This window comes from Athene noctua, chromosome 7 (genome assembly GCF_965140245.1).
Source record: "Athene noctua chromosome 7, bAthNoc1.hap1.1, whole genome shotgun sequence".
NCBI lineage: Eukaryota > Metazoa > Chordata > Aves > Strigiformes > Strigidae > Athene > Athene noctua.
Genome location: NC_134043.1, coordinates 12,787,588 through 12,812,852, shown reverse-complemented (window position 1 = coordinate 12,812,852; position 25,265 = coordinate 12,787,588). Strand labels below are relative to the sequence as shown.

The 25,265-nt window shown below is 41.3% G+C and overlaps 1 protein-coding gene across 1 annotated transcript in view; it reads left to right on the top strand.

The window, feature by feature from the left end:
• The window catches only part of PDIA5 (protein disulfide isomerase family A member 5), a 103,322-nt gene that overhangs the window by 40,802 nt on the left and 37,255 nt on the right, over positions 1-25,265 (top strand). The window contains exons 8-11 of the mRNA XM_074910492.1: positions 1,003-1,070; positions 5,641-5,732; positions 5,837-5,908; positions 10,389-10,525. Coding sequence (XP_074766593.1) covers positions 1,003-1,070; positions 5,641-5,732; positions 5,837-5,908; positions 10,389-10,525 — 369 coding nt within the window. The remainder of the gene's footprint in view (positions 1-1,002; positions 1,071-5,640; positions 5,733-5,836; positions 5,909-10,388; positions 10,526-25,265) is intronic.

Genomic DNA, 25,265 nt, shown 5'->3' with positions numbered 1-25,265 from the left:
AACAGAGAGATCTAAGGTGGAAAGACCACAAAACCAAGAACTCTTTACTCTGATTAAAGGATGTTCCTCCCAGGCATGCTGATGTGATCCTAAACCAGTGGCTGTAAAATCTGTTCCTCCTTTCTGAAAGATACTTTCGAAACTCTTGTCTTTTCCTGGGAACAAAAGTGTTGACTACTGCCCTGTGGTGGACCCAAGAGTTTCCACTATGAGTATCTGGAGTGCTTGGCTGCAGCTTCTTTTCTTTCATGCCATCTGCACTCCTGCCCATGCCCATGCGCATGCACATATTTTACTTGGCATGTGTGAAACCTTCTGCTTACAAGGTGATATACTGCTAATCTGCTTAGCGATCCAGAGTGTCATCAGACAGCTCTTAGCACACTCCCAGCTATACATTGGTGGTCTTCCTCACTCACCATTTGTCTTTTCCTCAGCACATGAAGTTATTGTATCTTACAAGGGCTGTTGCTTCTTCTGAGTTATGTCTTCTCAATTAAAAGAGCATTGTTTAACTTTTGGTGTCTGTTTAATGTGTTTGGGAAATGCTTCTCAAATTAATTTCAAAGATTTGTTAAGTTGGGATGAATCTGAACTACCTCCCCCTGTCCCCTAAAGACCAGAAATACACAAAGCTGTTTGAGTGCACAAGCATGACATCTTCCATTGACTTTTGATATGTGAGTTTCATCTTATGTTTCCCTCTGGGCTCAGCTCAGAGCCTGAGGAATGCAGGATGGTGTTACTCTTTCCAAAACTGGGATGAGAAATGAATATGAAAGTGAAGAGCATGAAAAACATGCAAAAATAGCAGCGTGTACAAGAAGTAACCTCCTTAGAAACTAGTAATCTAATAATTATTTAGTAAAGTACATAAAGAATTTTGTTTTAATTTTTTTAATATAAAAACATGTTGTCTCATATGCTTTGGAACACGGATCTTGTACAACAGGCTGAATAGAGTTGTTGGCATATTACTTACGCAATTTCTTTTTTTATCAGGGTGTGGTGTTTGTAAGAGAATGATGCCATCTTATCAGCAGGCAGCCACAGAACTGAAGGGTAAATATGTAAGTGAGAAGATAAGATTTTAATGAAATTTTAAAAATCTTTTTAACACTTTCTTTTGAGTGTTTAAACCCACAAATATTTATCGAAGTGGGGAATTTTTAAGCAAGTTGAAACAAAGCATAAATGAATTACTCTGTTCCAGATCCCTTCAGGATTCTCTCTTGATTTTTATTCTTTTTAAAACTTTGGAGAATGAGGTGTTAACTCACTTGCCTTTTAGATTCAGTGTAGCTGTTGCCATGGAAAAATGGGCTCTGACACTACATAGGTTTATGTTTGGCCTCTAATTTGTGAGTTGGTAGTCCTTTTGAGCTCATTTTAGTAAAGATAAAGAAATGTTTGCCATAATGGGTTTGATCAGCTTTTTGACCTGATGTTTCATAGCAGAGTCGGGGATGGATGCTCTTACAGTAATAATTAATCTGCTTCTTTAGTGGAGAATCACAGTGTCCTAGCCACTAAGCATAAGCATTAATAGTCTTACAGTTTTACTATAGCTCTGTCAGCAAAGTTAGCATTCATACCAGACTGAAATGAAAATAAGTTTTGACTGCAATAAGCCATCAACAGCAGTTGCAATAATTTAGTTACCTGTTTGTACTAATAAGGTGTATTGATCTTTCCAAGCAAGTCAAAGGCAATTCTCTAGTCAAGGTTTTATTATGTGCCTAATGTATAATTTATATGATACCAATAATGCATGAGTGACAAATAAGATTGTCGTTTCATGGCTTTAGCTGGATTTGGTCTGATCTTACCTGTTAGATCATTCACTGTCAAGTTTAGAGGCTTCCTTGGGAGAGGCAGCATGTGATGAAGAAAAGATGAAGCACTGTGGTTCATTGCTAGGACAGCTCTGGCCATTATTGCTCATAAGCACCAAGTGCTGTCATACTCCCCCATGTTCTCCCAACTGGTTGTTTTTCAGAAGTGTTTTCTCTAAATCCTTGTTTGCTTAGGGCTGAAATGAGTGGGAGTTGTTCAGATTTATTTAGGACACAGTACAATCCTTGAAGGTATTTTCAAAAGAGTTTTCGTCTACCCAGGCAGCACTCTAATGCCATCTCCCCTCTGTGGAGTGTGCACTGCAATCTTGGGAAGGCACTCCTGTCTTGCATGGCAGGTGCACTGCAAGGTGTGAGCTGGGCAGGAATTAGGAGTATAAGGAGTCACCTACAGAGGTAGTGCCAGAGAGAAGGCATGCTGCAGAGTGCTGTGTTCTCCTGCAATTATCCCTTCCTTGTCCATGTGCAGTTCGTTTTATTCAATTCAGACCAAAGAATTTAAACTGCAGATCTACTTTAGTTTAATTATTTCCTTCCTCGCAGAGAAATAGTTTCTGTAGATCTGCACAGCTCAGTGACAGGGCCGTGATACAGCTCTGAGCCTGGCAGTGCCTGAGCTTGACGCAGCTCAGGTCAGGGGTGCTTTTTGCACTGGGGTGCTTTTAGTGCAGGATCACTTCAGAGGGAAGTACATTTGTGCCACTGCCATCCATGTGTTTGATAAAAATCAGTCCATTCCTCTAAATTTGACCTAATCAGCTTCCTGAGTGGGACGTGTATACATTTTGCCATTTCTAAAGTTAACTGTGCTGTACCCATCACAAATTATCCATGGGGTATCTTAGAACAATGTTGACCTCCAGATCAGACTTTTCTTGAAAGTTTATGATTGGTTTGAATGAGCTGAAGGTTTGGCCTTTTGAATGTGACCTGTCATTAGCTGTCAGGATGTGCCAGGCTCAAAAGTGATTATTGCTGTTATGGATCAGGAAATGAAGGACGGTATTACCTATATAATATTTGTAAAAATGAAAAGGTGAATTGTTCCTGTTGCTGGTTGCTATGTTCTCTTGGGACTGGTTATTTCTTGTCCCAGTACTGTTACTGAGAGGAAGGCAGGGTGGCATTTTCAGTGTTACATTCGGTTTAGATCTTGTAATTCCATTACACCCAGTGCAGAAGGAAAAAAGAGGCTCTGAATCAGAAAAGGAAGGCTTATTTTATCAGTGGCCTGAGAGATTCACGTGGTTTGTGGGTAGGGTGGACTGGTGAGTGACTGTCACCGATGCACCATGGGCCCAGTGCAGGGAGGAACTGGTGGTCAGCAGAGCACTTCAGCATCTCCTTAATGGTCATGGACTTCATGAGTATGCCAGAATGCTTTACTTAGTAAAGACCAGTTTGAGCATATGCTTAAGTGCTTTCCTCCTTTGGTGCTCATCTTTTTTTTCTAGTAAAAACAGAGAGAACAGAGACTTCAGAAGCATAAAGTTCTTACGTTTATTTCAGATAATCAAAATAAAGGAAACCTTTGTTTAATCTGTTCATTAAACTTGGCTTTAGGCAGGCTTTAAGTGGTGGTGTGAGGTACCAATTTAGGAGCAATTCCATCAACAAAACCTGTGAAGCAAGGGAGAGGTCACAGTAGAACAGGAATAGTCAGAAGCCCAGAAGATGTGACTAGCTAGGAAAGGTTCAGAGTCAGTTCAGGTTATAGGTAGCTTGGTGGAGAGCAGATAAAGTGTTGAAATGTTAAATGTCACTGCAGAGGTGAAAGGAGTAAACTGATCTTTGTGTCTGATGTGGCTATTACAAGAGTTAATGGATTTAAATTGAAGTCGGGGTCATTCAGTCATTTGCTAAAAGCAAATTAGCAAAACATCTGGCAGGAGCAATTCAAGTATAGAGGGAGGATCCAGGCTTTGGGTAGTAGGTGTGTTTTGATGGTCCCTGACAGCCTGCTATTACATAATTCTGTGATTATAGGCCAGCTAAAGCTGTTACTTTTGTCATTAAAAACAAATCCCATTGTCATAGCTTTTTTTCTAATTATGCTTCATATGATGTATGAACACCAGAATGAATCCAAGTTATTGACTTGTATCAATCACCACAGGCTGGGTGGACCCAGTGAAATTGTAGCAGAGTATCTGTAATGGCCAGGAACACCCATTTGAAATCTAGGAAATCCTCTGAAAGTTCATGGCAAATGTGAAATTTGGTAGACTGGTGTTTGAGAGAATTAGTTGGTGAACCTGGTTCTTGCTTTGTAAAACAACTACTGTGTCTTGATCCTATTGAATTTACCTACTCTCAAGTGGTAACATAGAGGATAAGGGAATGGAAGAACTGGATCTAGATAATCTCTTACGAATTAAGTCAGTCTGGTTGTTGGAACTACAAGGAATATTCAAAGTAAGATACTTGGCCAGCCAGTATAAACCCTACTCTTCTCAGTTAGCTTTCCTTTATCTTTTCTCAGGATAGGGGAGAGAAAACAAAGTATCTTTTGTGACTTTTCAGCACACTCTTAGAAAGGGTTGACCTTCAAATGAGGATTTTCTGCTTTAAGATTTATTTCATGCTGGCTCTGAGCACATTTTGTTGGTCTGTGCAGTTGGCGGCAGTCAGGAACCTGGTATTAAATTCTGATGTGGTATTTCAGCTGGAAGGAGAAAATCCTGTTTTTGGAGGGGGGAAGGAAGAGGGGTTTGGATTAAGGCCCTGCTGCGAAAAAGATTTAAGTCATCAATGTCATTAAACTAAGTTAATCATGAAGTGGTATCTCAGCAACTCCCTGGTTGCAGTTTTGATAGCAGAACATCCTCTGTATGAATCCCACACCCACAGAAACTCATAATCAGTCCCATCTTCAAATTTACAGGTTAGAAATTTTTGGAAGAGAATTGGGCAGAGTACAGGCTGAGTTGCAGGAGCCCTGAGCCTGAAACTCCTCTCAGGGTGAAGGGCTTTCAGGGTGGAGGATGGGTTGGGATACAGGTGAGGAAAGGGAAGGAGGGGCTTTATGTTTCAATTGCTAGTCTGAAAAGTTACTATGCTTCTGTGCCCCTCTTGATATCTGTCAGACAAGGTTAATTTTTAACTCTCAATTTACTCTACCAGTCAGGTAAGTCAACATATTTAAAGCATATAAACCTTATGTGGTATTTCCTGGGCTCATGGAAATAGGCATATTTTACTTTCACATCAAAGTAATGCCGATTACCCCTTGCCATTCAGTAAGTGGATTTTTAAACTGGGATAATGCCAGTGCTTGATTAGTTAGAGCTTCTGGACATGAGCTGAGATTGTAAATTTGTTGCTGGAGTGGAATCCAGAGAGAGGATGGAACTTCTTGTGTCTTTGCTATTGTCTGGATGCAAACTAAGCCATGTACTTGCAGAAGAAAAAAAAAATCTAGTCAGGCTTTGTAGCTTAAAATCCAAATATGCAAAGAAGAGCACAAGTAGTGCGATTGAGAGAATTCCCTTTAGGTGTTTCTGTTAGTGGGTGAATAAAAAGAAACAGAGACACTTCCAGAGCAAGGAGGAGGTGACAAGTTGGAGGTGTGTGCTTTTTATGGACTAGACTCAAATATTGCTCTGTTTCCCCTTTGCACACAATAAGAAAAATTTCACTGCCTTTTACAGAGATCCTCTTGCTATACAGAAATGTGAATGAAATCAGAATCTGCCCAGAGCTTGGTTGTTTTTACTACTTAAAAAAAGTTGTAATGTTCCTGCTGTATAGTAAGAATCAATACAATTATGCTCTGTTTTTTCAGGTTCTTGCGGGAATGAATGTTTACTCTTCTGAATTTGAAAGGATAAAGGAAGAATACAATGTCCGGGGATATCCTACAATCTGCTATTTCGAGTCAGTTATGTTTTGTTACTACTTCAGAAATCATGTACTCGACTGTAATTGCATGTTCTTATCTTCCAGGGTAAGGACTAAACCTTGTTTTGTTGCTTTAACAGGAAAGGAAAGTTCCTGTTCCACTTTGAGAACTATGGTGCTACTGCAGCAGATATAGCAGAGTGGCTGAAAAAGTAAGGCATTGAACTTCATGCACTCCACCTTTTATGTACTCTTCATTATTTACAGAATGTAATGGTTTAGGAACAGCCATCTCTCCCTCATTCCCTCTGCTCAGAAGAGCAAACAAAACTACCCTGCTGAGACTGGCTAAACTAGTACAGAGAGATTGCTTAATGTTTGGTTGTTAGCATGCATGCCTTGCATTTCACAACTGCATTTCGTCTGTAATGGGAGACTGTCTGTGGACCAAAATAAATGTAGATACACAGATCTCAGCTGCATTAAAAATGCCAACTTAAATTTCCAGTGATCTTGGGTGCCTGAACTTAATACCTTGCAAAAGGTCTGACTTTTGTTGTTATATTAAAAATGTATATGCCAAGTGTGCAGTTCTCATTGGTTCTTCAGCCTTTAGCTGGAGCCTTTGAAGTGTCTTGCAGAGACAAACTGGAGATCAAGGCATCCTGGATTGCTAGTCATTTTTACAATGTCTGTGTTTTCCTGTCATGACATGAAGTAGTGTTGAAACCATCTTGTTCTACCTAAAGAGAGCTATTTGCAGTCATAAGTATTTTGGAGGCTGAATGACCCTATGGGACTAGCAGTTGAGAGAGAGAGACAGAAAGTGTGTGCGTGTGTGTATAGTTGCTCTTTAGCTGGTGTAAATCAGCACATTGTCAGAGCAGCTGATAGAGCAACTGGAGAGAGTTGAGGTATTTCTCCATCACTACTGTTGGCAGTTAGCCCCTGCTTTTGGGCATTATGTCATCTTTGTAACCCTCCCCTGTTTGCTGCAGCCATGGAACTAATCTTGAAATGAAGGTAATAAAAGGAAATAAATGCATGGGAAGGAACAGACGGTCGCAAACTATTGTGATAATATGGCTTAGCAAAATTGGCTCAGAATAAGCAATGTTTTCCTGTACCAGTGGGGCTATGCTGGGCACACGTGAATGGTTGCAGGTAGCCCAGGGTCTTCAGCAGTGGTAGGCTACATGCTTCCGGATTGGGAACCCACAAATAAAGTGCCAGCAGTGTTCCTGTTAGCATCAGGAGGTAAAACACGGCAGGCGAGAACTGCCCAGCAGATCAAAGAGGAGGAATTTAACCATAGTCTTTAAGGTTCATTTAGTCCATTAAGCCTTCAGATACGAGCGACCAAGATGGCAACTCCAGCAATGCTGAGGAGGTGATCAGCCCTTGGAGCACATATATGACTACATCACCTGCACTTTATTATGCTTCTCAGTTTTGCAAGGATGTGATTATCTCTTGGCTACCACATGTGAAACATCAGATGTTTGGGGTGGGTTTTTCCCCCCTGTCTGCCCACATCATATCCAGATAATCCCTGTAATATGCAGTGCCTTTATATTAGTGCTGTGACAGCAAGAGAACACAGCTACTGGAGGCAAAGCAGAACAGCTGCAAGTTCTTTCCAGTGATAATCTCTGCTAACAAACCACTGTGGGCTTTGGCTGTTACTTCAGCAGTCCAGAGCTAAAGACAGCTGTTTGTCCTCACTTAGTGTTAGCGCATGCTTATAAGTTTCCCAGAAGATGATCTGAGCAGTAGTATTCTTGCCTCTGTTTTGTATAAGTACAACTTTAAAGGAAAACATTTTGAGGAATTATGCATACTTGAATTTTGCCAGTAATTAATGTTGTAATTAAAACCATATACAGGGTAAATCTGCTACATGTGTAATATTATATTACTCTGAGGAATCTGCAGTACAAGTAGTCACATGGTGTGGCAAGGGCTTTAGGAAAGCCAAAGAGTGTAAGTAGATAGCTGCAGGGTATATAGGTTATATTTCAGAGTCGTATAACATTAAAATCACGTCAGGAAGTTGCTCTGATGAGAGACGTTGCTCGGCAGAGCCTGAGCACGACAGTGCCAGCGTGTACATGGCAGCCCATGGCGAGGAAAGCCAATGTGTTTTTATACTGTGCATGCATGTGTGTCATTACAGATTCTCAGAAGAATCCAGCAGACATTGAGCCATATGAATTACCTATTTTTTGTGGACACTAGGTACACACTGCAGAAAAAAACTGTTTTCCCTCTCCCCCTTCTTTGTGTTTTCCCTCTAAATGATACTGGTAAAGTGCTGAAAGTGGTTATCTATGCTAAATTTTTTGGGGAAGACATGATACAACTTAATGAAGATGAGAATTATTTAAATTATTGAAAGAATGTTTTTCCATGTTCTTTCCTCTCAGACCAAGAGCTGCTAGTTTGGAGGGCTCTGGCACCTTTTCTCTTACTCTTTTATTGAAGGTGCTTCTTTCTTATGCTGAAGTGTGCTAATGCATCAGTCTTGCAGATACTTAACCTCTCTTATCTTCCTAATAGGTACTGACTACTATCTTATGGAGTTTCAGATGTTTTCATGAAGCTATAGAGAGAAGCCATCATACAGCCTTACTCCAACACACAGCATTATTAACACGAGAGATGCTATCTTGTACATACCATAATTCTTACTATTTTTTTAAACCTGGTATACAGCTGTATTGGCCTGGATGGTAGGCAAGCCAGACAGCTTTTTCCTGCCTTCAAAAGCTGCTTAGTTTGTCTTGCTGTTTTTATGGACTCCTCTCGGGCCCTTCCTTAGCACCAGCTACTCAGTGAAATAAAGAACTTGTTCTCTGTTCTTAATTGAATTAGCTCCTGATAACTCTTCCAGACTTCTGTCATCCTATTTTTGGTCTTCAGGCGTTGGATGTGCCTTGTCTCAGTTTTAAATGACATTTTACATTTTGCTTGTTGCTTCCTCCAGGCCTTGAGGTGCTTCTTACCAACTCTTGTGTAGGCTTATTAGCATGCACAGCATTTTAAATTGGGCCATTTGAATAAACATCCTGTGCCCTGCTTTACTAATTCCTTACTGAAATAGGTCATGCCAGGCCCTGCTAAACACAGCATTCTGCCTGTACTTGGTAGCCACTGTATCTGTGTTTATCATGCTCTGCCTACTCAACCCAACTCCCAAATTCATTAAGTGTCATGGTGTTCTCTGAAAAGCCTTCGCTCTGCCAGGATACCTGCAGATTATTGCTCTCTTACAGACTTGGCAACAAGCAAACTGATTATCTGCTAAGCTTTTAGAGAGTAAACTCTTGTGGATGGGGACCTGCCTCTTCTCTGTCAGCTGCTTGGCCAAGTGCAGCTCCAATGTTTGTTTCTTGGTTCGTTTATCATATAAGCAGCAGCAGAGGTGTGCATCACAGTTTTGCATGAATTGCTTAATATTCTTGGATCATACCCATTGCTTACATCAACAGAATTTGCTGTCTGAATCAGTGTATCTCTCTACTGCTGTTTTTTATCAAACTAGGCTTTCAGCCTAGAAATGAGCAAGGCAGGATAAATGAGTTATCCGTTTGCCATTCCTTGTTCCAGGCAGCTAACAATAATACATTTTAATCAAAAATAGTAAATCTGTTTTCACGAGAGATGGGGTCACATCCAGACCTGTACTTTGCCAAAGAATTTTGGGAATTTTGGGGGTTATTTGGAACTCATTACTACAACTGGCAAGGATAAAATAGCTTCAAAGTCTGGCTCCAAATGTTCGTATGTTTGGGTGTCCTTTATGTGAACGCTGTTTTAATAATTAAAATGTCAATTAGCATAGTTTAGTTCACATCTGCCAAATTCTCATTTTAATGTACATTAATAAAAAGCCAAGAACAATTGTTTAGTGGGATGATGAACACTAAACTGGAGTTCAATTTTCAGATTTGCCACTGTGTCTTTGAGCAGTTTCTCTAGCTCTGATCCATCAAAGGTGGTTAAACTCATGTGCAATCATAGTCAAGTTGATAGAACATGTCACTTATCTTTTAGGTTAAGCATGCAGTTGCGTAGCTTTGCTGAATTAGGCCTACAAGCCCACTGCCAACTGAGGACATAATGATGCTTTCCTGAGTCACAGAGTTGTTCAGGGTAAACTGTATATTCCTGGGGAAACAGTCTGTGTAGCTAGCTCATGGTACCAACACCGCACCTCCTTCTTTCTTTGTCAGCCCTAATCATGCTGTCAGTATTCAAGGTGACTGGTTAGATGGGCTGTTTCTGATCACTACGTTTTTCTTTCATTTGCAATGCCTCCTGTGAACTACAAAGTGTGAATGCTGTGAGAAAGGGAGCATCCTGCTGAGGAGGGTAAAAGAGTAACAGAAATTGTGTTTGATTTCTATAAAGTAATAACCAAGCAGTCTGGTTACATCCTTGCTCCATCCCTTTCCATTGATGATCTGTCCTCATGAGCTTCTTGTGGATTTTTTTATTCCTCCTCCAGTTTTATGTGAGTTTCAGTGCTTATGAGTTCTGGATGAGTACAATTATGGAAGCTGTTCAGTAGGGTTAGTGTGCCATACATATATGGATATCTGCACAAAGTGGTTCCTTGCAGCCCAACTTGCCAAAATGACTGCTTAACACCAGAGAGCCACCTTTAAGCTGTGTCTCTTTGTCTTGTAGCCCACAGGCACCTCAGCCACAGGCTCCGGAGATTCCCTGGTCAGATGAAGAAAATGTAGTTTATCACCTGACTGATGATGACTTCGACAAGTTTATAAAAGATCATTCATCTGTGCTAGTGATGTTCCATGCACCATGTGAGTTTGTTTTTATTTCTATTCTGTACCCTGAGCCAAATGCTTGCTAACAAAACCAATGATGATTTTCTGTGGAGGTTTCACAGAGCCATGAACTCAAAGTCCAGGCTGTTCTTGTTTGTGGTGGTTTTTAAATACACAAGGCATGAAATGTTTGTGAAGTTGCTGACTTCAAGTTTAGCACAGAGATGTGCTGCTGGAAGTGACACTTTGTAGGCTGAGTCAAAATGTAACTGAAGAGTGTAAGTCATGATGCTTAAGTAGTCTGAGGACTCCTAATTTTACAGCATGATTTCCCATTTTCAGCTTGTCTTCTGTCTTGTTTGCTTTCAAAGCAGAGGTCTGGTTGATTGAGCAACTCAGTTTAAGAACTGTGAGCTCCCGAGTCCTTGTTCATGGCTGCTGATGTGTCATTTTGAGCATATTCATTCCTCTGCTGCAGTCTGGCAATGTAAGGGGTGATTGTCATCATGGATTGTGCTGAAGTATGCCAAAACTTGATCAAAGGTCAGAAGGTCCCCAGGATACTTGAAAACCAATGCAGAGCTGGGAGTGATACTACTTACTGTTTGGCTGAGAATGCACTGGGCTGATTTTTCCATGATTTAGCTTGAGCAATAAAATACAGGGGGTTGCATTCAGAAAGCTGTTCCAACCAATATTGTTGTCGTGTATGCTGTTAGGTGGAAGAGTGCTTTAACTACTTTGTTCACTTAAGACGTAACTTGTTTCAGCTGCATAGTTGGTTCTACCAATTCTTTGTGTCTGTGATAGAAGGTTTGGGCTTAAATCTGCTACGTTGGGTGATACACAGATTCTGTCTCCTCTTGCTGCTGTGCTGGAAGTGGCACTTGGGTGAGATGCTCATTTTCGTCGGCATATATTTGAAGGTTAGGGCTCTGGAGGCAGGCTGTGTGCTCACAGCTGAACAACGGAAAGTCTTGGCACAGAGGCTGAAATCCTGCTTCCCTTTAAGCCAGCAGGAGTTAGCTCCAAAATGCCTTTTTTTGAAGGTCTGCTCATAAGACTCATGTGAAAAACATACCATAATGAATTTCCTTTGCCCGATGAAATGTCTAGAGATTTGATCCACTGAAGCAGGTGACTGACTGCTGTTTTGTCGCTGTGTGCACTGGATTGTTCATACTAATAAAAGTGGGAGCGGAGATGAACGGCTGTTCTGAAAACCAAAACACAAGTAGCAGAACTGATGAAGCCTGGTTTGCCCAGGAGTTATCCTTCGCTACCCAAATCCTTCCTTCCCCAGATTTCCATGCACCCTGGTGTGCAGGCGGCAGCATGGGCTGCTGCTCCTCAGGAGCTGAATGCTTGCTGGTTTGGCTGAACAACTGCTGCCAAACAGGAACATAACTGCAGAATTTCCCTCCTTTCCCTCGCTGCACAAAGGCTTGGGATACGTGTTCTCTGTCTCTAGCCTCAGATTTCTGTATGTTTACAGAGATTTAGTCTTATTTAAAAGCTTTCCCCTTTTTTGAGTTTGTAAATGGGCAAAGGAGCCCAGTCATGTATTTGGGAGGAGGAATAAATTGACAGCCCTGCAAACCTATTCGTTTAGGAAGTCAGATTAAAAATAGATGTATACACACAACTACAGTCAAATTTTATAGTAAGTTCAAGTTATAAATCTGAACAAGGCTGTTGAGTTTTCTGATTTTTAATATTTTCTGAAATAAATTATACTATTTTAGTTATAACAATATTGTATGACCTATTTGGAGAGAAGGGGGCACTTCCAGCTAGGTATGTTTTGTACTAAGGTACATTCTGTGCTGAGGTACAGCAGTACTTTTGGCAAATACTGTTTTAAAAGTAAATCAAATGCCTGAATTGGGCTGTTGCAGTCTCCTGATAACACGTTCCAGCTGCTCAGAATTGGGATGAAGAATGTACCTTGCCAGAACAACTCAATTTTAAATGCAAGTTGGATATTTGGGGCATTTTATTTACATTCAGATAGTAGTGGTATGACTGTGTGCAGAATCCAGCTTGTACATGTGTAAAAGATTTGTGTTTGTAAGAATCCTCTCTGGGCATCCTCAGCAGAGAGTGTGAGGCTTGCAAACTAATTAACAACAGACAACTATCATAAACTGTTATCTCCATGATTAAAAGATCTTCTCCTAGCACTTCTTAAATGTGCTAATGGAGTCACCTGAATATTAGGAGATAAATTACTTCAGGAAAAGAAGCAGTAAAACCAGGACATCTTACTTTTTTTAACCTTGGTATTTTAGGATGAGAAAGTTTTTTTTTAAAAAAACATGTATTAATAAAAAAAAAAATTGTTAAAACTGATATGTGAAATAGGCCCAGAATGCAGGGTATACTGCTGTGTAACTAAGAATAAGCAAGGGATTTCAACACTGGCCTGGAATAAGCAAGTACTTAAACACCTTGTCATCATGCAACATACATGTGACTTGGAGTTTTTCTAGCATACTATCAATCTTGTGTTCATGAGAAGTTTTTTACTAGAGGGAGAATTATTTGTGATGTCTTAATTGCATAGCCAGGTGGCCAGTGCATTAACAGAATGTAGTATAAAAAGATGTGTGGTGAATCGGAAGCTTTTTATCCCCCTGCCTCACCCCCCAAGTGCTGAAGATAAAGCTGAACCAAAGGCATCCATGGTAAATACCTGTGAACTGCAGAATTGGGCACTGTGATCAATGTGGCCAATTGGGTCTCCATGCCTGTGGCTACTAATGATCATCCCTGAGGACCACACTATAATTATTTACAATCAGTTGCACTTACTAGCCCAATTAAAGGCGTCGAAGCATTTTGTGTTAAGTGCAGCCAAGCATAACTGGGTTCAACTGCAACAGCTACATGTGATATAAACACATCAGGAAGGTCTGCAGGAAGCAGCTTGCACCTCTTCCTATCATATACCTTTTCTGCAGTAATTTAGCAAAACCATTAAACAGAAGATGTGCTGCTTCGAGTCATGATGTGCTGCTTCAAGTCAGTACTGCCGGCCCTGAGAAACGTGGGCGAGTGTGGGTGAGCAGGATGAGTTCATCCTGCTTTCGTTTTGTAGGTCACTAGGGACACAAAGCAGGGTTTTTAACCTTCTGAAACTCCCTTGTAAAGCCCTTAAGAGGATGTTCAATAAATCTGAATATTTAGCACAGGTAAACAGTGACCCAGCCAGCCAGGAGTCTGAAGAATCTTACCCTCCCCAGCCATCTGTGAAGGGTGTGCTGTGTTGTGCTCCTATTCCAGCATTTTACTGAAATTCCTTAATTGCTGGTGGTGAGCATAGTGTTACCTGGATATATCTGGACTGGAGTCTTGTGGACATCTGAAGTGTATTTTCTTTGTGTTGCTGTCATACCCAAAAACTTCAGGTATGAACGGCGATCTCCTGCGCTGTATAAAAGAACAAATAAATGGCCTTTTCCCCCGAAGAATTTGGAGTTTTTGCTTGAAATGATCATATTTACTAACATGAGATTACACAGTTACATTAGCCGCCCTGTTTTGAGTCTCTAGCAGAATATGTATTGCATCAACCAAAGCTGTTTCTGTACCATAACATAAATGAAGGCACCTATGCTGCTTATGATAGTCTTCTGTTATCAGTGAGAATAAAGACTCCATGTCTGTACGTGCTTCTTGAATCTGTGCCTACAGCTGATCAGTTTGAGATGGCCAAGATGACAGCTGAGTTCTGAATGTCTCTAAATACAAGTTATGCTGCCAGTCAAGTGTTGTTAAATGCTTTAGTGACGTGGGGACTCGCTGGGACTTAAAATGCTCCTGAGTCTCTTGAGCACAACAAAGCCCTGTTTGTTTTTAGTTTTCCCATCAAACTGTTTACTGAGTCACATGCAATTTTAAAAATAATTCTGTCCAAAATATTTGCCGAGTTAGTGCAATTTGCAGTCTTTCCGACTATATTTTATCAAAGGAATAAAAACCCCACAAATTTCCCTTTCTACATTTTTCACAGCATTTTTCTCCAAAGCACATCTCAGAATCTTGCACAAAATAAGTCTAACAAAGTCACTGGTAAGTCAATTCAAACGCTGCTGAAAGGTGTTTAAAGTCTAGGACTGAAATTCAAGTCAGTTCAGAAACGGGTTCTAAAAGCGTCTGCTTTTCATACATAGGAGTTACCTTTCATTGTTTTGTTAACACTAACATTTTGAAGTGTACCTGTTCTTGCAGCCTCATGCAGAATAATGCCCTGGCGCCACCATGAGCTGTAGCCTCTCTGTGTACATTCAGCGAGTACAGATCTGAGTAGTCTCTGATGCTAAGGAGGGGTGGTTGTCCGTCACCTCTGATGGTTGGGGTTGCTTTCCCGCCTCCCTCATACCCCATCAGCCATAGCAAAGCCCACTACTGATGCTGGAGGTAACAGAGGGGAAAAAGGCATTTTGGCTGCACGGTTAGTGTTGAGCATGCATTTGCTTTTTAAAGGATTAAACTATTAAAATGTTTTCCCTCCAACATTTTGACCTTGTATGCGAGCTTAAATTCGTGTTAAACCTGTCTTCTTTCCAGCCCTCTTCATAGGACTTCTTCAGAGACTTTATATAAACTGTAGTTGCAGGACTTAAGGTTAGAAAAAATGTCAGTATCCTTAGTGGGACGTTGGAACCATCACAGGTTTCCTCCCTTGATAAGGAGGGAAGGCAGGGAAAATGCAGCCCCCCCCCCCCCCCCAGTTTGTTCTTGGAAACTGCTTTGGAGATGCAGCCCTGATATACCTTTTTCTTGCTCCCCCCTAATGGAAGAGAGGGTAAAAATAAATCTTGAGATGATAAAATACACTCTAGTTTTGATGTGTTGTTGAAATGTCTGTGAAATTCCTTTCCTGTCCTCAAATATTTTCTTTCCCTTCATAAACCAACATGATAAATTATGCAGTTGGTGCTTTCCAAAGCCAACTTATTCAGCTGTGCAGGATTTTAATTGCACAGGGAGCTGTTTTATCTATTTAGCTTTGAAAAACAGCTTTTCACACCCCTCACTCCTTCCCGCCTCCCTCCAGTGCATTAAAACCTAAGGTTTTAAGCCACTTTGTGGACTCATTATCAAGAATGCCAACCAATTAGCCCAGTACAAGATGAAGGCCTCCAGCTTCTAACCAAGCAGCGGACTTGGATCTCTCCCTGCCAGCACACCGTCATTGGTTTCAGTGGACTTGTTTTTGTTTCTTACTGCTGCATGTGGTGAGATTAGGATGTAGGAATCCATTGCTCACTTTATATCTAAAGTAAAGCAAACCCTAAATGTGCGCACAAAATCAAATGTGGTTTTTTTTCAAAACGGGTTTTACAGCTATAAATAAGTAAGTCTCTCTTTCAGACCCCCACTGGTTCTGTATGAAATCTCCTTATGAAAGCAAGCTACCATTGCAGTGAGTGCTAATTGGTATGTCTGTTGGCAGCCTCAACAGAAAGGCCACGAGTTGAAAAGACTGAAGAATTAATTTACAGTGCAACCTGAAAAAATAGCCTTTCTAGCACAGGTCAGCAGCAGCCTAACATTGGCAGCCTGTGATAAATAAATATAATCTTAAGTTTTTCTATGCTAATTCACAATTCAATCAAGGATTTTTTTTTTTTAACTGTAAACCCGATGTAGTTGTACCAGTGGCGGTTAAAGGCTTGTTATCCAAATAACAAAGCTGCACTGAATGTGAAATGGATGGAAATACCCTTTAATTTTAATCTGTGTCTGTCATATCTGACATCTGTGATTTTTAAAATAAAATATTGGCTGTGTTCAGTGGCTGTAGGGAAAGTTTTTGGCATCTGCCTTCAGATGTACAGCCTCTAGAATGAAGACAAACATTAGATAGCTGGGAAGCTGTTCTTGTTAGGCACGTGCTAGGAACCCCCTTAATTTATTTGCATCATCTAGTGGTAGCTCTTCACAAGAGGCTTCTGCTTGTCTCTGTTGATGGTATCAGTTTAGTTCTGGTGGAAAATACTCTTTTCACCACCAAAGGTCTGCCTTGTGCCTCAGCCTTGGCACCAGCCAAGCCAGGTGTTTCAAAGAGAAGCCATACATACATCTGTCTGGTGTCCTTGTGGAGGGGTCTTGGGTAGCTTCCCAGGAGGAGTGTCAGCCACTGCTGTAATAGCATCTACTCCAGTATTCCTCCACATCTGCACTCTGCCGTTGTTTCCAGTTGTATAATGTTGATCAGTCCTTGGAAGAAGATAACTATATGTGAGAAGAGCTTGTTGAACTGCAGAAGTTGCAGAGAAGAGCCATGTTTTCAAAATGCACTTTAGCTGTGCAGAACAGCAGGGAGTTAGAAGCCAAAAGCTTGGCAGGATGTAGCCCTCGGTCAGGGGTTTGCTTTAGAGTTTCCTGAAAGGTCCTTATAAGCTTTGACAATCCAACCTTATGAATGAATGCTGCTTTTTAAATTGGACTTGCCATACAGGCAATACTTTAGAAACAATTGTGCCTATTATTCAGTGATGCTGTAGTCAGAGAAGAAAACGAAGGCAAATAGTTCTGTGCTGCCTTGGCTGCAGCCTGGGAGGATTACTGGAAGTTTGTAATATGTAAGGCAGGTCGTGTATTTGGAAGGTTGGCAGATGTGATACAGCTGTGTATACTAGTCCATGGACAATGCACAAGGAGACATGCATGTGTCAAGGTGCTTGCTATGAGCTCAATCTTGTTCCTTCTCAACCCTACAAAAATGTCCTCCTTGCTCTTAGAGTAATTAGAGAAATCTTTAAATAAGCCAAACTTTCTGGACCATTATGTAGGTCACAGGCAGTACCTAGCTCTGCTGAATTTCTTGGTGAAGTAGTGCAGATGTCAGGATGGGCTGTTGCGATGGAAGACTGATCACTGAAAGATTAAATTGTTGTGCCAGGGCACTTGGATGATGAATGTTGCTGTTTAAGTATCTGTACAGATAAGTGATCAGCTTCAGTTTCAGCATCGTGTTTCCTGACTTTTTCCCATCCCTTAGGTGCCTAACTTTTAATGTTGCCTGAGTGTACTTTCAATGGAATGTACAATAAAATGCTTCCCTAGACAAGTGTAAATTGTGACAACTTTCTGTTTGTTGTATGTATGTACTTTTTAGCTGTATGTTGTTGGCAGATTCCTGGAACAGATATATTCTTCATATAAACCAGTTAGAAACAGGTAAATTCTTGACTCCTGAATGTGCTTCTACTGAAGTAAGCAAGTTCTGACTATTGATTTCAGAGAGAGAGGGCTGAGACACTCAGACTGAGTTCATCAGTATTTAAAAGCATGTAAGTTTACAACAGGACGTTGCTTGATATTATATTTGAATATTACCAAAAATCTCAGGGAATGTAAACAGTTCACTGCAATGACCTGCCAGTGGAACGACCTGCCTCATTAAACTAATCACAGCAATGATTTTCAGGGGAGATTTAATCACGCATTAAAACAGGAGTTCTTGAAAATGCAGCAAACCAGGAGAATGAAGAACCTGACATGGATTTTTCCTTTAATGACCATCCCACTTATGTTTCTTGAGGGTTTAAAAATAAAAATCAATATGGGTTTTTAGTGGTACTTAATATAAATAGGAATGTGGAGAGTATAAAAATCCTAATAGCTAGCTTGTGCAGTAAAATTTGATAGGATACCTAATGAAAAGGGTGAAGATAGTAATGACTGAGTCCATTGTCTCTTTTGTGTCAGTCTTTTGATACTAGAGCATACAGTTCATATAAGATTATTGTCCTTTTGAAACAGTTTGTGCTCCTTGAGCAGGGCGAAGTCATAAAAAAGGATGATCCAGTGATAAAAGTGGTAGCCTTGGCCTGGAGATGTAAAAGTTTAGTTCCTTGCCTTGCTTTGATTTGTACAGTCATAACCCGAGTTGCTAAATATTTGTCTGTTTCCAATCTGTGAAGTGGAGATAACATTTCACCTTGCGTGGGAGTTTTATCTAGCAAGCCACATCTAGACTGCAAGATGCTCCAGTACTGCAAGAATTGGGGTATGGAAGGCATATGAACACTTGCAAAGACTTAACCTGAAGGAAGTAGGATTCTGCCTTTGGCATTCCTTGATTTGTGGCAGACAATTGGGCTTTTGGCCCCCATATTTAGGAAACCCCATCTGCCGCTGGGTAAGCACAGAGCTCAGGCTGATGACTTGCAGCTTGTTTACAGCCTGTGCTAGCACTTGAAGGGAGAAGCCTTGATCTGGTTTACCTTCACAACAGAAAGAGTGGCAAACCCAGACTTTTGGGGTGTTTGTGGCTACTCAGCCTTCAGACTGGACCTTGACTTGGTCTGTGTCACTGTGCTGTTCTGGGGACATGGTGTGCACTTTGAATAATTTGCTTGCTAGCAGTTGTGGGTATCAAGAGCAGTATGCAGGACAGTAGTAAAGGAGGAAAGAAAGAAGCTGAACTGTAGATACTTGGGTTTTGTTAAATTTAGGGGATTTTTTTCAAAATGTGTTGCTTGCCTCCAATAGGGTGCAATTAGTTTCTCTATTAAATAAGACATTTGCTAAGGCTATTCCAATCAGAAAAAATCTTACTGTGAATGTGTGGCAGGTGGCGTGAAGGGAACATTAGTTTCTTTGGGGATTTGCTGCCTCATTTCTCACATTACTATTGCCTTTCCTCTCTCCTAACAAGTCCTTATCGACTAAGTGAGATTATTGCACGGGAGTAGCTATGGCTGCTGGAGGGCCAAGGGGAAGCTGAGAGGTGGCAGTTGAAGGGAGACTTGCCCCATTCTCCCCTTCTCTGGGTATTTGTTGTAGATTACTTAGTTATTCAGAGCGGTCTTTAAAGGACTTCTGTAATTTTAGCTGTGAAAGTCCACATTTGAGTGTGTGGATTGGGTGAGTGACCTCCAACAAGCTTGACCCCAGTGTATGTATAAGCCCTTAACGCTGTCATGGTAAATAAAATCTGACAGAAGTGAAGCATAACCTATTTTTATAGGTTTACTTTGCTTGCTTCTAATAATGGGTTAACAGTAGGAATTAGCTTCAAGAATTAAGCAGCAAGTTTATTTCTTCTGAAATAAATTAATTTCCTTGCCTGGATAAGTTTAATATATGGTGCAGAGCTCTCATTTGGAAAGTGCCTTACAGTATCTCTGCTACTTGAATCATTACCAGTAGAGTTTTCATTATCAAGTTTATCTTCCTAAATACTTCATGGCTTCCATTGTTATTATCCTGTGGAAGGTAGAGAACTTATTTAAAGGGCAAATAATGAACAGAGAAACCTACAGTGCAAGATTGCTTGTCTGCCTGTCTGTTCCTTGTGCCCTTTCAGACAGGGAATTGGCAAGTGATGCTGTCTTTCCGAGTTACTAATAAATGAGTCCATTGCTTTGATACTGAGATATTGTGGTGACGGTAGAAGTGTGTCTTCTGGGGTCCCAACTGCGAGCATCTCAGCACACTTCTAAGCAGGTGAATTCAGCTGGTAACCACTTTTGCTCTGATTTTGGACAAAAAGTGTGCATTCTACATAGTATCCCTTCACGATACTTGACTTTTATAGGTATCTTCACAGTAATAGCCAATGTCACTGTTGCTTTTAACACCCTATGAGCTTAAGTGTTTTGGGATGTACCTTCCTTAAGAAGATCTCTTTGCATTGCATGAATTATGCTGATGTTTTATACAAATTTCATCCTAGGAAATAATTTGCTTGCTATGCTGTTTTTCTGAGCTGGACATTCAAAACTGTTTGATTTAACCTCTGTTCTCTGGCCTTTTCATTGCCAAATCTGAAATATACTGTCTTCCGTAGTGGGGTAAGAGTGTGAGGGAAAATAGTGCAACTTCTTTCCCTCCCCAGGGCTAGATTTTGTTGATCATCTGGCAATGGAGAAGGGAGAGGATCTTTTCTGGATGTGGAATAATTATGGTTTAATTGAGAAGGAAGCCTTCTGGTGGTATTTTTCATAAACTCTCAACAATTTCACCTTAAGGCAGCCATGCTGTTGTCTGTCTCTTTCATATTTCAATAGGAGAAGATTAATTTTCAACACCTACTCAGGGCCATGTTCCTCCAAGCTGGTGTAGGAAGTGTAATTTATCTCGCGATGCCAGCTGATCCACCTTCCTTCACATCTTTTCCCACCCAGGAGTGATGGTAGAAGGCACCACCATCTCCCAACAGTTACACCATATAGGTGTGACTAAGAGGGTATATACATGCAGCGTAATCTCCAGTGGCTGGAAGCTGAAGCCAGATTTGGAATGGAAATAAGGAACCATGTGATTTTTGGTTTTAGTTTATTTTAAATAAAAGTGGTGATCAGCATAAAGATCATTCCTGAACGTGTGCTGGAGTCAGGGCTGTTGCAGATGGGGGTGTATTTTTCAAAGGCTAATTTCAGGAGCCTGGCTCAGACAGAGCTCACGGTGAGGTTAAAAGCAGAGAGAATCTACTCTGAGGGCAAGATAGAGCAGAAATCTCTCTCCCCGTTTAACTCTCGGGGATTCCTGGGAGGTAGCAATCTGTGGTTGAAGCTAGCCTTGGAGAATATTCATCCTTTCTCCTGAGCTTTTATGTCAAAAGAACATATGCTCCAGTGTGACCAGAAATGAAGGCGGCAGCAGTTCATCAGAGCTGTTGTCTTTTAAATCAGCCTGCAGGACCTGCTTGGTGTTTGTCCCCTTCTGTGCTGAGCCTTCCCCTGCCAAGATCTGTTGCTGGCTTCAGGTAGCCCTTCTGCTGGAGCTGTGAATACGGCATGGATGCAGACAGGGTTCCTGGAGGACACGTTTGGTTAAGCTGTCCTCTCAGCTTGATCTGATTTGTCTTATGTAGTGCAATGATCTGACTGTTTTTTTTTTTAAAAAAATAATCCAAACTTGTACTGTAACTGTCTGAAGCTGTTACGAATTTTCTTCTGCTGAGCAGTTTCAGTGATGCTGGGGGGGAAACAGTTATGCCAGCAGAGGAAAGACGATCAGGAATTGGATTTCAAGTGCTCTCACCTCTACAACCACGGGGATCAAGTAGGGAGGTGAGGCTTGGTTCACTCATCATGCATCCCCATGTACCAGGCAGGTGTCAGGTAGTTCATGTGGTGTTGGCCTACTCCCGTGGCCGATCAGGAGTTCGTTGGTGTCTGAATCGTTTGGTGGTGACCCACACTGCAGTACTCTGCTCTTCTTGGTGCCCTGAGGCTTTGCTCCAGGGACATCTGTGCCTGCTGTGTGTGCTCTGTGTGTGCACAAGTGCTCCAATGAGAGATGGTGGCTGAGGTTGGGGTCAATACTGCCTCAGCAAGTTTTATGGAGAGGGGGTGACTGATTGGTAGTCATTTTGTGCCCAGAACTCACACTGAAGAGCTGCTGGAAGCAGGCAGGGACTTTCTTCTGTGCACACATGCTGGGATTGGATTTGCACAGATCATTGCACGCACAGATTGACTGCACTGTGAGTTTGTGGTAATGCCAGTGAGATGGTGATAATGGTGGGGACAAGATGCTGTACTGCTCTCCTGTCACTGGGATGAACTGTGCAGCCCACGCAGCCAAGGCGTTAGGCTGCAACAGCATAAATGTAGCATGACTGCAATAATCCAAACTGTTGAAGTATTTTCCTTCTAATTCTATATTTTTAGTTCCTCAGAGTCGTTTCCAGGCTGACCTTTCACAGGCTTTGTCTTTTGTAAAGCCATAAAGCTGTTTGCTTGTCAGTGATCCCTAAGCAATGTAATACTTGGTCAAATCAACCTTTAAAAGTACAGTAGTGAAGTGTGGGAGGGTCTGAATTTGTGTATGTGTACACACATTTCTAGCTGTTGAAAATTTGAATTCAATACCATGTTAAAGATGTTGAAGCTGTTCCTCCTGATACTGTAAGAAAGCATCAAGCCTTGAAATATCTTTAAGTATCTGTAATTTTACCTGGGTAAGCAGTGCTGCTGGTGAGGAGATCATCGCTTTGTAGGGGGTAAGTACCCAGAGAAAGAGGATGCATAAAATTTCTTGAGCTCCTGATCCTTTGTAAGGTGATTTAAAAAAAAATATTTTTTAAAAATTTTTTTAAAGCATAAGCCTGGAGATCTGGGCATGGCTGATGGCTATGACCATTATGACTATTAAGTGAACATGCAACCTACATGGTTGAAAATTCGTACCTATGATTATGGCGAGTAACAGCTGCTTTTGTCATCCTCCCTCCCTGCCAAATTTGTGGATGATTTCCCATCAGATGTCTGCAATGCAGATGGCTAAATTATGCAAGGGAATCTGCAGCTGTTGTAGTTTATGCTCTCCTACACCAGTAGAAGAACTGTAAGCTGCCTTGTGTCAGACCTTAGAGCTACATAAGACCTTAGAGCTATAAGAAATCATGTGTTGAAGACTTCATGGCAGCAGAGAATACCTTTTGTGTTCTTGCATAGGGGCTAAGAGGGCTGGGACTTGAGTGTATCTTTGCCCTGACTCCAAGAATTGTGTCTTCCCCCACGTACATACTCTCGCTGTCATATATACAGGTGTATGTTAAAAGTTAACAACAGGACATGTGTGAGGGCTGGCTATTCTGTTGTGCTAAGAGGTCACTGCTCCTCTGGGATTACGAAAGGAGAAATCGAAGGTGTATCCCCAGGTATTAAATGTTTAGAGAGCAAAGGTGCATCTGATTTTCTTGAGATTTTTTTTTTTTTTCTATTCTTCAGTTTGTCTCTAAATCTTCTATGAGTGTGGTCTGAACTGCTGGTGACCCACTTGCTGAAAGCAGGGCATGCTTTGTGCTTCAAATTTGTTTTCTCATGAGGCTAATGGATATATTTTTGGTATGCAGCTATAGATGGATGTAGAGCTGGCATAATACAATAAATAGCTGGTATGCGATAACAGTACTCAAGCAGTCTGTCGATGGCAGAAACGTAATGATTCTTTAAAATCTTTATTTGCAATTTAATTTATCTCTGGGGTTCTTCATGTCAGAAATTCTTTGTCCACAATCAACGGGGGATGTTGGCTTTTATCTCTTTCTTGTCACATACACTTCAGATTCTCAGACAACATTGTCTTGAAATGAGAGGACATGACCAAAAGCATGGTGTTTATATAGCCATAATATCCTGAAAGAAGCAAACAGTGAATGACAGAGAGAAATGGAGATTTATGTTCTGGGAACAGCACTAAGACAGCATATGCAGGAGCTTAGCTGGAGCTGCTTGACTGGTTTTCTGCTTGTCTTCTACAGGCAAAACTTGGTTTTAAAAGTAGAAGTATTTGCCTGAGTTCACTTCTGAAAATGTTTGGAGCAACTGTGCTCTATGTTGTGAGTCTTTGCTATGGTGCTGAACAGGCTGCTGTAAACAAATATAGATATTTACTTGGAAAAAAGGTTGCCTGGTGCATTTGTTAACCTTTCCCTTGTCCGTGTGCTCATCCTTGCATGTTAGCATCACTCTGTCCACTGTTTTCCTTTGCCCCTGCACTTGCATAAAGTCACACTTTGGGAAGGACAAAGTGCTGAGTGAGCGTTATTCTCTGCCCTGTGGTGGGATTCTGGAGGGAAGTGACTTGTCTGTGCTGGGGTGATGTGGAGATGATCATTGTCATTCTGGGGGTTTAGCTGAGCTAAGCTAAGCTGTGTGACAGCAACTGCACTGAAGGAAGGAGCTGTTTATCTGCCTGACTTGTGCAGTATTAATGAGAAAATTGATTATAAATAAACTGGGGAAAGAGAATCCTTGCTTCATTTAGGCATCTGTTTTAAAAATGGTTAGTAAGGGCCTGTCTTAGACTTAATGTCCTAGCACTGATTTTTGTAAGCTGTGACTTCTTTTTACTTCCTTGTAACACTCCTCCGTTACACTTATTCTCTGTGCTCTTCTCTATTCAAGCCTTGGCCCTTGCAGCCTGGGGCTCCTTTTGTGCAAGAGGAGCAGGACGAGGTGTTGAGTGGTCAAAGGAGCTTTCCAGAACTGCTCAGCAAAAGCCCGGCACTGGACCCTGACTGGTGTCTGCTGCCAGATGGAAAGTAACTCTGGCTGGCACCTACAGGGGAGCTACTTGTCTCCTGCAAGAAAAGACCGAGGCTGTGAGAGTCCTTTTGTGTAGTCACCTACAAGTGCCTTGCTTGTTTCCACCAGCCATGACCCAGAGAGGCTCAGAGGATGTCAGTGCTTGCAGTAGGCTGCGGGGCATCCTTGTGTTGACGGTGACCTTTCTTTTCTCACCTGGGATTGAACAAGTCGCTTCCCTTGCTTAGTCTTTTAGTTTTAATGTCAGTATACGCTTGACACGACAGTGCATCTTCTATAGAGCACATCTATCACAGACAGCCCACTACAGACCTGTGGGCTTCCTTCCACTGTCCCAGTAGACCGTATGCAGCACATTGGAGCATCTGGGCTGAGGGCCTATAGGGTTGTTGCTATTTTCCCATTCATTTTATGAACACTAAATGTCTAAAACCAGAGGAGCTTAGCACAGAGGAATACAGCTGCTGCTGAACAACCTAATGTAGCAATCAAAGGAGATGCAGTGACCTTGGAATTCATTTCAATTACTTTTTCATTGGCCTTGAGAATTTAATGGCAATCCTCAAAGGATTATTGAAAGATAGATAAATAATCATAGGAGAGATGAATTGATTTGCGATGTGTAGGTCTGACTTTAATTCGTATCACCCGTTTCAGGCAATGGTAGGTGGAAGCAGACTGTAACACAGAATAACAAAATTCTCATAAAAATGGCCAGAGAAGCATCGTTTATTGTGGGAGAAGCTCTTGAGATTTGT